The sequence below is a fragment of the Hyla sarda genome, unplaced genomic scaffold (genome assembly GCF_029499605.1).
Source record: "Hyla sarda isolate aHylSar1 unplaced genomic scaffold, aHylSar1.hap1 scaffold_3198, whole genome shotgun sequence".
Classification (NCBI taxonomy): Eukaryota; Metazoa; Chordata; class Amphibia; order Anura; family Hylidae; genus Hyla; species Hyla sarda.
In genome coordinates this window covers 1-12,265 of record NW_026609932.1, presented here as the reverse complement: position 1 = coordinate 12,265, position 12,265 = coordinate 1, and the positions used below count along the sequence as shown (strand labels likewise).

Genomic DNA, 12,265 nt, shown 5'->3' with positions numbered 1-12,265 from the left:
GTCTAGGGGCGGAGTACCCCTTTAAACATTTATTTTGCTGCCAATGTTTTGTTTTATGATTGTGCCATTCTGTTATGTCCGGCAGCTGAATATGAATCCCACAGGACAGTGTTTTCCAAACAGTGCGCCTCCAGCTGTTGCAAACCTACAACTCCCAGCATGCTGAAAGTTGTAGTTTTGCAACAGCTGAAGACACACTGACTGGAAAACACTGTCTTAAGAACTAAAAGAAAAAAAGCATACAACAGCAAAAGAGAATTCATCTGGCACTGCGACGTTTAAATAACACAGCTAATCTATACAAGCAGAGCGATAATAAAAATGTATCCATATTGTGCTCATGTGAAACCAGCCATAGTATCTTTATGATGTATTAAGGGAACACTCCTGACGAAAACAAATATACTGTGCTACACCTATTGAAAAAGGTTATGCTTGGCTTCCAGCATGGAGCCCTGTACATCAACCAGTTAATGCAAGATGGAGTAGGTGTGCGTGCTGCTGGCACTTGGCCCTTTGAAAAGTTTCTTAGTAGCTCATCTGATGGCGCAGATGATGGCATTTTCTGCCTGTGACTGCAGCGCCATAACTGGTACAGAGCCAATAGTTTATGCAGATACACAGTATATATAAATATGTACATCCTCTGTAGACAAATCATATTAAGTACGGATGAACAAGCCAAGGATAGAAAACAAAATATTTATTTTTAACAAATAATTTACAAAACTTTTTGTGGAAAATGTAAAGTCTTCTTGTGATGTTTATTGGTCACTGTACTGTCAGTGCAGAAGAGGTGACGTCATACATATTCGCCACAGTCTGAGATTATTATTTTCTGTTTTGGTTTTCCATCCTTGTTCCCTTGAGCCTTTTTAGTAAAAATAAAGAATATATACACAGTATATGTAATATAATCCACCATAACAGACAATGTAAACTAGAAATTTTTGTTAGTACTTTTATAGTAAACAAGAATAAAATTGGTTTCTGGTTGAGTGGAGCAAGAGGAATAAGTTCTGCTTGGATCTTGATGTATCGGTACGAATATTCTATGTGAAGACTCCGCTTACTCTGGACTGGTTTTTGCTATTTGAAAAAGAGGACTTCATTCCATATAAATTAAAAAGCTTTGTTGAGCAAAATATATTAATACTGACCTCCATCTGACGTACAACATCTATTCCCTCCATCACCTCTCCGAACACAACATGTTTCCCATCAAGCCAGTCTGTTTTGTCACATGTGATGAAGAACTGTGATCCATTTGTATTTTGACCAGAATTTGCCATAGATAATAAACCTGAAAAAATACTGACAGTTATGGCTGACAACTAAACATTTAAATCCGAACCTTCTACAACCTTAACAGGATAGAAACTATACTCAATATACAGTCCTAAAAGATTTCAACTTTAACCTTAAACCTACTTGGCTATCTTTTGCCACTTCGATAGCAAGTGAATGGAGCAGCAGTCTAGCATGTGCACTCTCTCTGAAGACAAGGACAACCTTCTTTATCATTAACAATGGAGTTCCAGAGGTCCGACCTCTACTGATCAGAGAATATTCACCTATCCTATAGATAGAGATAATCTATTTAAAGGGGTACTCTGGCGGAAAACTTTTTTTTTTAATCAGCTGGTGCCAGAAAGTTTAACGGATTTGTAAATTACTGCTATTAAAAAATCTTAATCCTTCCAGTACTTATGCTGCTATGGACAGAAATGTCAGCAGAGAGCACTTCCTCTGTAGTATTCAGCAGCTGATATGTTTGCTATGGGGGATTTTCTCCTACTCTGGACAGTTCTTAAAATAGACAGATGTCAGCAGAGAGCACTGTGCTCGTGATGTCAGCAAAGAGCACTGTGCTCCAAAAAGAAAAGAATTTCCTCTGTAGTATTAGTATTCAGCAGCTAATAAGTACTGGAAGGATTAAAAATGTTTAATAGAAGTAATTTACAAATCTGTTTAACTTTCTGGCACATGTTGATTAAAAAAAACTAAAAAAGTTTTCCACCAGAGTACCCCTTAAGGACTCAGACAATTTAATTTTTACGTTTTCATTTTTTCCTCCTCGCCTTCTAAAAATCATAACTCTTTTATATTTTCATCCACAGACTAGTATGAGGGCTTGTTTTTTGCGCGACCAGTTGTCCTTTGTAATGACATAACTCATTATATCATAAAATGTATGGCGCAACCAAAAAACACTTTTTGTGGGGAAATTAAAACGAAAAACGCAATTTTGCTAATTTTGGAAGGTTTTGTTTTCACGCCGTACAATTTACAGTAAAAATGACGTGTGTTCTTTATTCTGAGGGTCAATACGATTAAAATGATACCCATTATTACATACTTTTCTATTATTGTTGCGCTTAAAAAAAAATCACAAACTTTTTAACCAAATTAGTACGTTTATTATCCCTTTATTTTGATGACCTCTAACTTTTTTATTTTTCCGTATAAGCGGCGGTATGGGGGCTCATTTTTTGCGCCATGATCTGTACTTTTTTTTGATACCACATTTGCATATAAAAAACTTTTAATAAATTTTTTATAATTATTTTTAAAATAAAATGTATTAAAAAAAGTAGCAATTTTGGACTTTTTTTTTCGTTCACCGTACGGGATCATTAACATTTTATTTTAATAGTTCGGACATTTACGCACGCGGCGATACCAAATATGTCTATAAAATTTATTTTTTATGCTTTTTGGGGGTAAAATAGGAAAAAACGGACGTTTTACTTTTTTATTGGGGGAGGGGATTTTTCACTTTTTTTTACTTTTACATTTTTTTTTTTACACTTGAATAGTCCCCATAGGGGACTATTCATAGCAATACCATGATTGCTAATACTGATCTGTTCTATGTATAGGACATAGAACAGATCAGTGTTTTCGGTGATCTTCTGCTCTGGTCTGCTCGATCTCAGACCAGAGCAGGAGACCCCGGAAGGAGGAAGGTGAGGGGACCTCCGTGCGGCGTTCTGAATGATCGGATCCCCGCAGCAGCGCTGCGGGCGATCCGATCATTCATTCAAATCGTGCACTGCCGCAGATGCCGGGATCTGTATTGATCCCGGCACCTGAGGGGTTAATGGCGGACGCCCGCGAGATCGCGGGCGTCGGCCATTGCCGGCGGGTCCCTGGCTGCGATCAGCAGCCGGGATCAGCCACGCATGACACGGGCATCGCTCCGATGCCCGCGGTTATGCACAGGACGTAAATGTACGTCCTGGTGCGTTCAGTACCACCGCACCAGGACGTACATTTACGTCCTGCGTCCTTAAGGGGTTAAGGACCCAGCCCATTTTCACCTTAAAGAAGAAATCCCATGCCCAAATAAAAAAAAAAATATAGCACATATTAAAGTACATGTTCTGACCTTCATGATGACCTGGTCCCCGTCCAAATTGCCCGTTCCGTTCGCCCGCAATCGCCGCTGAAATCCCGTAACTTCCGGGTTCATGTATCTCCCTTATTTCTGGTCTGCACTTCAGGTCCCACAGTGCCTTGCGTGTCTAGCACGGCACCAGCCCAGCCTCCACTGCCTCACTTCTTCACCCCCATTACACCCACACATTCCTCTCCCCCCCCCTCCCCCCCCCATTCTGCTACGCCCCCAGTTTCCCCTGGCAGCCTGTCTCATCCAATCACTGCTAACCAGGATTCCCCCAGCAGTTGCAAAACTACAACTCCCAGCATGCCCGGACAGCTGAAGGCACCCTGGTTTGCAAAAACTGGTTCTTGGAGCAGGGGAGAGTGCCTGCCTCTGCACACACGATTTACTACTTTCACTTCTATAAGCAGGGTAGAACAGCGATCTCATGACCTCTCCTGACCTGTAGCACTATATTGCAGCTTCAGCGCTGATCAAAGTGGGGACACATACTTCTATAGCCCAGACGCAGGGGAGCGGGCTCCTGGGCTATAGAAGTCCGTATTCTTGTTCAGATCAGCGCTGAGTCCTCGGTGATATAGTGCTGCCGGGAGGACACAGAGATAAACTGGACAGATGTAGGGGAGAGTGCAGGGGGACAAATACAGGAGACAAATGAGGGTGATTACAGTTTTTTTGGACTGAGGCAGGGGAGAACACTGTCAGGTCACGCTCTCCCCTGCCATGGGAGAAGAATGAATGTGAGAGTGTGCGCAGGGGCTGCTCTAATTGGCTGAAGCAGCTATTGCATATTCAAAGCTGCTCAGCCAACCACGTAGGAGGGGAGGGGGGTAAATGAATATTTATCAGATGGGGCGGGCAGAGGCCATGCACGGGGCGGGCAGCTGAAACTGAAGGCTGCGTGGGGTATTGTGGGAATGTGTTACGTCACGGCCCCAGTATAACAGAGGTGGATGGGGGGGATCGCAAGTCACCAGAAACCTGAACTGCTGACCTTCCTGTCTGACAAAAGAATCAGTGAAAACATACTTTCCATTCAGGATGGGTGATGTAAGTGATTTACAAAGTTATATAACTTTAATTTCTGCACCTAAACCTGTCCATTTTTTTCTCCATGAGACATCTCCTTTAAGGGCCAGAGCGTTTTTTGCACATCTGACCAGTCACTTTAAGCATTAATAACTCTGGGAAGATTTTACTTTTCATTCTGATTCAGGGATAGCGGTAAATTTCCGTTCAGTTTTGAAGTGGATTTGAAGGGCTTTCATATTAAAAATACCCCATAAATGATCCCATTATAAAAAGAGCACCCCTCAAAGTATACAAAATTACATTCAGAAAGTTTGTTAACCCTTAAGGCGCTTCACAGAAATAGCAGCAAAGTGAAGGAGAAAATTCTAAATCTTCATTTGTTTTCACTCGCATGTTCCTGTAGACCCAGTTTTTGAATTTTTACAAGGGGTAATAGGAGAAAAAGCCCCCCAAAATTTGTAACCCAATTTCTCTCGAGTAAGGAAATACCTCATATGTGGATGTAAAGTGTGCGGCGGGTGCACTAGAGGGCTCAGAAGGGAAAGAGCAACAATGGGATTTGGAGAGTGAGTTTTTCTGAAATGTTTTTTGGGGGGCATGTCACATTTAGGAAGCCCCTATGCTGCCAGAACAGCAAAAAAAAAAAAAAAAAATTATAAAAAAAAAAAAAAAAAAACCACATGGCATACTATTTTGGAAACTACACCCCTCAAGGCACGTAACAAGGGGTACGGTGAGCCTTAACACACTACAGGTGTTTGAAAACTTTTTGTTAAAGTCAAATGTGTAAATGAAAATAGAAATTTTTTCCCCAAATTTTACATTTTTACAAGCGGTAATAGGAGAAAATGCCCCCCCCCAAAACCCCATTTCTTATGAGTATGGAAATTCCCCATGTGTGGACGTCAAGGTCCTCTGCTGGCGAACTACAATGCTCAGAAGAGGAGGAGTGCCATTGAGCTTTTGGAGAGAGAATTTGCTTGGAATAGAAGTCAGGGGTCATGTGTATTTACAAAGCCCACATAGTGCCAGCACAGTGGACCCCCCCATGTGACCCCATTTTGGAAACTACACCCCTCACAGAATGTAATAAGGGGTGCAGTGAGCATTTACACCCCCACTGGCTTTTGATAGATCTTTGGAACAGTGGGCTGTGCAAATGAAAAATTAAATTTTTCATTTTCACGGACCACTGTTCCAAAAATCTGTCAGACACCTGTGGGGCGTAAATGCTCACTGCACCCCTTATTACGCGAGGGGTGTAGTTTCCAAAATGAGGTCACATGTGGGCCCACATGTTCTGGCACTATGGGGGATTTGTAAACACACGTTGCCTTCAATTCCAGAAAAATTCTTGTAGTTTGCCCGCAGAGCACTTTACGTCCACACATGGGGTATGTTGTTACTCAAAAGAAATGTGATTACAAATTTGGGGGGCTTTTTTCCTATTTTCCCTTGTGAAAATGAAAAATTTTGGGTAACACCAGCATTTTCGTGGAAACAATTTTTCTTCATTTTTCCATACAACTTTAACGAAAATTCGGTAAACACCTGTGGGGTGTTAAGGCTCACTATACCCCTTGTTACATTCCGTGAGGGGTGTAGTTTCCAAAATGGTGTCACATGTGGGTATTTATTGTTTTGTGTTTATGTCAGAACCGCTGTAAAATCAGCCACCCCTGTGTAAATCACCAATTTAGGCCTCAAATGTACATAGTACGCACTCACTCCTGAGCCCTGTTGTGCGCAGAGCATTTTACGCCCACATATGGGGTATTTCCGTACTCAGGAGAAATTGTGTTACAAATTTTGGGGGTCTTTTTTTCCTTTTACCTCTTGTGAAAATAAAATGTATGGGGCAACACGAGCATGTTAGTGTCAAAAAATAAAAAAAATTTACACTAACAGGCTGGTGTAGACCCCAACTTTTGACTTCCTTTTCATGAGGGGTAAAAGGAGAAATAGCCCCCCAAAATTTGTAGTGCAATTGCTCCCGAGTACAGAAATACCCCATATGTGGCCCTAAACTGTTTTCTTGAAATACCACAGGGCTCCGAAGTGAAAGAGTGCCATGCACATTTGAGGACTAAATTAGGGATTGCATAGGGGTGGACATAGGGGTATTCTACGCCAGCGATTCCCAAACAGGGTGCCTCCAGCTGTTGCTAAACTCCCAGCAAGCCTGGACAGTCAGCGGCTGTCTGGAAATGCTGAGAGTTGTGTTTTGCAACAGCTGGAGGCTCCGTTTTGGAAACCCTGCTGTACGATACGTTTTCATTTTTATTTGGGGGGGGGGGGGGGTGAAGTGTAAGGGGGTGTATACGTAATGTTTTACCCTTTAATATGTGTTAATGTAGTGTTTTTAGGGTACATTCGCACTGGCGGGGGTATACAGTGAGTTTCCCGCTAGTAGTTTTCTCTGCCGCAGCTCAAACATGAAGCAGGAACCCGCCACTATAAACCCGTCAGTGTGAATGTACCCTGCACATTCACATGGGGGGGGGGAAACCTCCAGCTGTTTCAAAACTACAACTCCCAGCATGCACTGACAGGCCGTGAATGCTGGGAGTTGTACTTTTTCAACAGCTGGAGGCACACTGGTTGGAAAACCTTCAGTTAGGTTCTGTTACCTAACTCAGTATTTTCCAACCAGTGTGCCTCCAGCTATTGCAAAACTAAAATTCCCAGCATGTACTGATCGCCGAAGGGCACACTGGGAGATATACAACAGCTGGAGGTACGCAACTACAACTCCCAGCATGCCGAGACAGCTGCACAGTGATGTTGAAACTGTAGCCCTCCAGCTGTTGCAAAACTGCAAATCTCAGCATGCCCAAACGGCTGTCTGGCATGCTGGGAGTTGTAGTTTTGCAACATCTGGAGGGCTACAGTTTAGAGACCACTGTATAGTGGTATAAAAACTGTAGCCCTCCAGATGTTGCTAGGCAACTACTCACCGGCTTCAGTAGGATCGCAGGTAAATGAACCTCCGGCGCTGGTCACCACCGAACTTAAACCCCCCCGATCTGCTATTGGTCGTCACTTCTGAATGACCAATAGCAGGGATAGGAGGGGCCCCAATCGCGGGTGTGAATTCACCGGCAATTTGCAGTGATTGCCGACATATGGGGGGGGGGGGGTCTCAGGACCCCCCTGGGCATTGGCACAGGATGCCTGCTGATAGATAACAGCAGTCAACCTGGTCCAGACCGAAATTCCCATGGGCATACAGGTACGCCGTGTTCTTAAGTACCAGGACGTCAGGGCCCTATGTACGCCCTATGTCCTTAAGGGGTTAAGCTTATTTCTTATAAATACAACTACTGCTTTAAAAATGCAGTGTATGTAAAAACATTTTGAAGGGAAAATTCCAGGCACATCTTACTGCTTACATCTACTTTTGTCTATGGGAACCCACCTGGACCTGTGTGCTTCAGAATGAAGTTCTCATCATCAAACTTCCGTCCATAGATGGATTTTCCTCCTGTGCCATTGTGATTGGTGAAGTCCCCTCCCTGACACATGAACTGTGGAATTATTCTATGGAAGCTGCTTCCCTTGAAGCCAAAGCCCTTTTCATGTGTGCAGAGGCAACGGAAGTTTTCTGCATTAGGAAGAAAGATACATAAAACACAGTCCGGTGTCAATTACAAAATATAAACACTCACTAAAATTAAATAGTCGTACAATGATTTCCTATCTTGTATAATAGATTTGAAGATAAGTAGAATAAACCTAAATTAAAATTGGTTTCTAGTTTAAAGAGAAATGAGGCCTAGCCCTAATACTGCCAAGAACATACATCTTGACGCCAATTGAGTATAAGAACTAGTGCTTAGATCTTTTACCATATTAAAAGGTGTTTTCCAAAATTCTCCACCGATGGCCAATTCTCAGGATAGGCCATAAATACCTGATTGGCGGGAATCCGACACCCATCATCCCCCTTTGATTAGTTGTCTGCCAGAGCTGCAGTGCTCATATGAACAGTAAACAGAGCTGTGAGCTCCATACATTGTGTAGAGGCAAAGCTGGGTTAAATGAAAACAAAAGTATACCAAGCTGAAAATAAGTGCAGTAAAAAAAATTATAATAATTAAAATATTTCTTTGTTCTGTATGGCTGCATTCACATCACGATTTATAGATTCGGCAGGAGAATTTAAACACTGGCTGCTGCCATATCCCTGCTGGACCCAATTCATTTCAATGTGCTGGACAGAGTCAGCTAGTGACTCCGGACGGCTCATTTTTTGACCGTATTAGTTTTTCTTCCCAGACTGAAACCACAGCAGACCACAGGTTTTAGTCTGGCAACAAAAGTTAATTTGGTCCAAAAATGAGTCAACTGGAGTCACTGGCACTGCCTGGCTCTTTGAAATTAATGAATCACGAAGAATGATCACAGCCTGGCACTTTCATTTCCCCCACCTCGTCAGTTTAGTCTCTAGTGACCACCATTAAGTCGACAGGGTGATGGTGCAGTGCCTTGTACCATCACTATTAAAACTAAGGCGACAGGAAGAATGGGCAGCAGTAAGCACTAAGAAGGCTGCAGCACTCACACATGTACCACAGCTCCTTTAAAACAGGCACAGGGATGTGGAATTCCTATCACCCGACGCCCGGGACAAGCAGTTCCGGGCGCCGGGCAGGTGAATTTGTCCGGCCCTTAGCCCGGCTTCGGGCAAGCAGGGCCGGACCTGACAAGTGCGGTGGCGATCTGCAGTCTGTATGGAGCGGGCTCCCGACTCCTGCCCGCTCCATACTCTGCAGCCTGTGTCCTTCGAAGCAGAGCAGGGGAGATGAGGGGGTTTGGCTTCTTGCTCCCCGTGCAGACCTGCGTCCTCTGCCTTCACTCCCCAAAGCTGTAGCTTCGGAGAGCTGAGGGGAGGAGGCACGTCTGCACGGGGAGATGCATGTGGCGCTCTGCAGTATGTATGGAGCGGGCTCAGGATTCCTGCCCGCTCCATACTCTGCAGCCTCCGGCTGTTCTCAGTAGCCGGGGGCCGCCGCTAATAGCCAGCATGCGGCGATCGCCGCGGCTGGCTATTAACCCTTTAGATTGCCGCGCCGCTGTCAAAGCTGACAGCGGCGTCTAAAGGGACATGTGAATGCTCCCTGGTGGGCTAGTGGGGTGGATCGCCCCCCCCCCCGCCGCCGTTGGCTGTCCGGGCATGCTGGGAGTTGTAAAACATGTAAACATAATAAAAATAAACATTTTTGGTATCGCTGCGTGCGTAATTGTACAACCTATTAAAATATAACATTATGTATCCCGTTCGGTAAATGTAAAAAAATACCAAACCACAGATTTGCAATTTTTATAATATCGCAGAAAAAAGTTAAAAAGCGATTAAAAAGTCAGATCAATACCAAAATGGTACCGATACAAAAAACAGATTATGGCGCAAAAAATGGCCCTCATACAGCCTGGTATGCAGAAAAAAAATAAAGCTACAGGGGTTAAAAAATGGCAATTACATTTTTTTGAAAAAGTCCAGAATTAGTAAAACATGACGTAAACGATACAAATCTGGTATTGCTGTAATCAGGCGCCTAAAGTATAAAACTAACATGTTACCTCAACCACAAGGTAAATGGCGCAGAAAAGAAAAACCACCAAATCTGCTAAATTATCGTTTACTATTTCAATTTCACTTCCCTAAATAAATATTATATATATATACAAAGAATAAGTCAGCCAGCACTTTAGTTGATACCAAACTATTATATGGACCTGTCCTGCAGGTGCACGCTACTAGGCTAGATATACAGCAACAGAAGAATGCAGCAGCACACTGCCAGCACAAAGATATAGGTGAAACATGAAAATGCTGTTAAAACATGGAGAGCTATACAGCTATGGTGTAATAAATGCAAATGTGAAACATACGGGGGAGTGGCTACCTCCATGTTGACCTTGCACCCCACCCACCTCTATCAGGTGTGTATATAAGGTGTCTTGGATGTTCCAGATCCTGCCATGCTTACTGAACTGTTCACACAGAGGCATATTCACAGTGTAGGGTCCGTCCCAATGAGGCCATCTTATCGCGGTGGGACGGTCCAAGCTATTTGACCGCCGGCGGAGACAAATTTGCGAGCTAAGTGCCTCACTATTTCACAGTTTCACATTTGCATCTATTACACCATAGCTGTATAGCTCTCCATGTTTTAACTGCATTTTCATGTTTCACCTATATCCTTGTGCTGGCAGTGTGCTGCTGTATTCTTCTGATATATATATATATATATTTTTTTTTTTTGGTTCAGAGAATATGTTATTGAAAAATTAAAAGGTATCTTTATAGTAGGTAGTTATGGCTATTATAGGGCCCATCAACTGGTCTGTTGAAGCGCGCACACGCGCAAAACAATTGTTACCACCTTCTTCCTGAACAAGGCTGGCGTCCGCCCTGCGAGGCGAAGTGCTGCCGCATACCTGCACCGATGTCTAAAGAATAAAGCTGTTTGTTTCCAACTACAACGTGGTGAGTTGCCCTCATTATCTGCTCCGTTGTGATTGCATTGTGTATATCTACACTTCCATAGAGAGTTGTGCACCACCCACGGCCGTAGTCTCGTAACAGGGATCCCGCATCACCACACACCTGGAAGTAGCAGTGCCTTTCATTCTGTCTCTCACCATGTCTACCCGTTTTGCTCCATTTTAGTCCCGTGGACAAGTAGTTTTTTATAAAATTTCCACACCCCTGCAGGCACGTCTGGATAACCTCTTCAAAATACAGCCAATTATACTGTGATCCTTAATCCTGTATGTTATATCAGATTTGACTCACCCACTGTCATAGGAACAACATCTGCTCGTAACAAAAAACGAATACGTCCAGCAGGCTTGTTCCCTATCTTGATATCCATGTAGACTTGGGGGTTAGCTCGAACCTTTTTAGAAGGTGGTTCTCCCTGTATGTATAAAAATAGAAGCACATAGATGTCATACAGAGCAATAAATAGATTCAAACAAATTAACATATTCCTGTACAAGTGGGCCATGACTGGGGAATAACCATTACCTCTTGTGCTGCAGCTTGAGGAGTTTCTGTCCCTTCAGCCTGTTCAGCTTCCTCTAACGTTTTACCAGAAAACTTTTTGAGCCAGTCATCATCAGACCAAACTATATTTAAAAAAAAAAAAACATTTTTTTTTTTAATGGAATATGGAAATGAAGCGCAAAACACTAAATGTAAAACAATATACAAATATATAATATATTAGTGCAACCCACCTGCCTTCGAAGAACCTTCCTTTAGTCGCATAGGCTTTGCAAGATTTACACGTATGGTTCTACCAAAGAGTTCAGACTCATTCTAAATAATAAAAATTAAACATTATTTATCAGTTTGAAGATTAAGCATTAAACAATATTGCAGAAGATCATCTGCAGTCTATGGGTGGGGATACACTTAAAGAAAAACTGTCAGCCTGTTCACCCACACTAAACTCAATATACTGGATTATACTGTCGGTGAACAGGAGTCCAACCAGGGGTCACTTCCCTAAATGTGTCCAGTAGGTCCTGAGATATGTCCCCCAGAAGATCCTCTGCTAAATTCAGTGAATTGAGTTTAGGGGGCAGGGCTTTGCTGACAATTTACATATCCATTGTCTGTGATTCCACATCCTAGTGAAGTGGAGATACAGACAATGGATATGTAAATTTAGCCGGCTTTTAGAACCATTATAAAAAAAAAAAAAGGGAAACCCCAGCATACCTCTTCCCAATCCTTTTGTTCTCCATACAGACAAGCTCCTGTCAGATATGGTTATTCTTGCCTATTCATTGGGAACACATGCATGCTCATCC

At 42.9% G+C, this 12,265-nt stretch overlaps 1 protein-coding gene across 1 annotated transcript; it reads right to left on the bottom strand.

Moving 5' to 3' along the window:
* Nucleotides 1-712: 712 nt before the first annotated feature.
* LOC130329621 (peptidyl-prolyl cis-trans isomerase E-like) lies at nucleotides 713-11,984 on the bottom strand. Its single transcript, XM_056553509.1, has 6 exons — nucleotides 11,687-11,984; nucleotides 11,475-11,575; nucleotides 11,241-11,364; nucleotides 7,857-8,042; nucleotides 1,161-1,303; nucleotides 713-871 (listed from the first exon to the last, which is right to left on the bottom strand). Exons 1-6 carry the CDS (start codon nucleotides 11,715-11,717, stop codon nucleotides 803-805), a joined length of 654 nt encoding a protein of 217 aa, XP_056409484.1. The 5' UTR covers nucleotides 11,718-11,984; the 3' UTR covers nucleotides 713-802.
* Nucleotides 11,985-12,265: the final 281 nt, after the last annotated feature.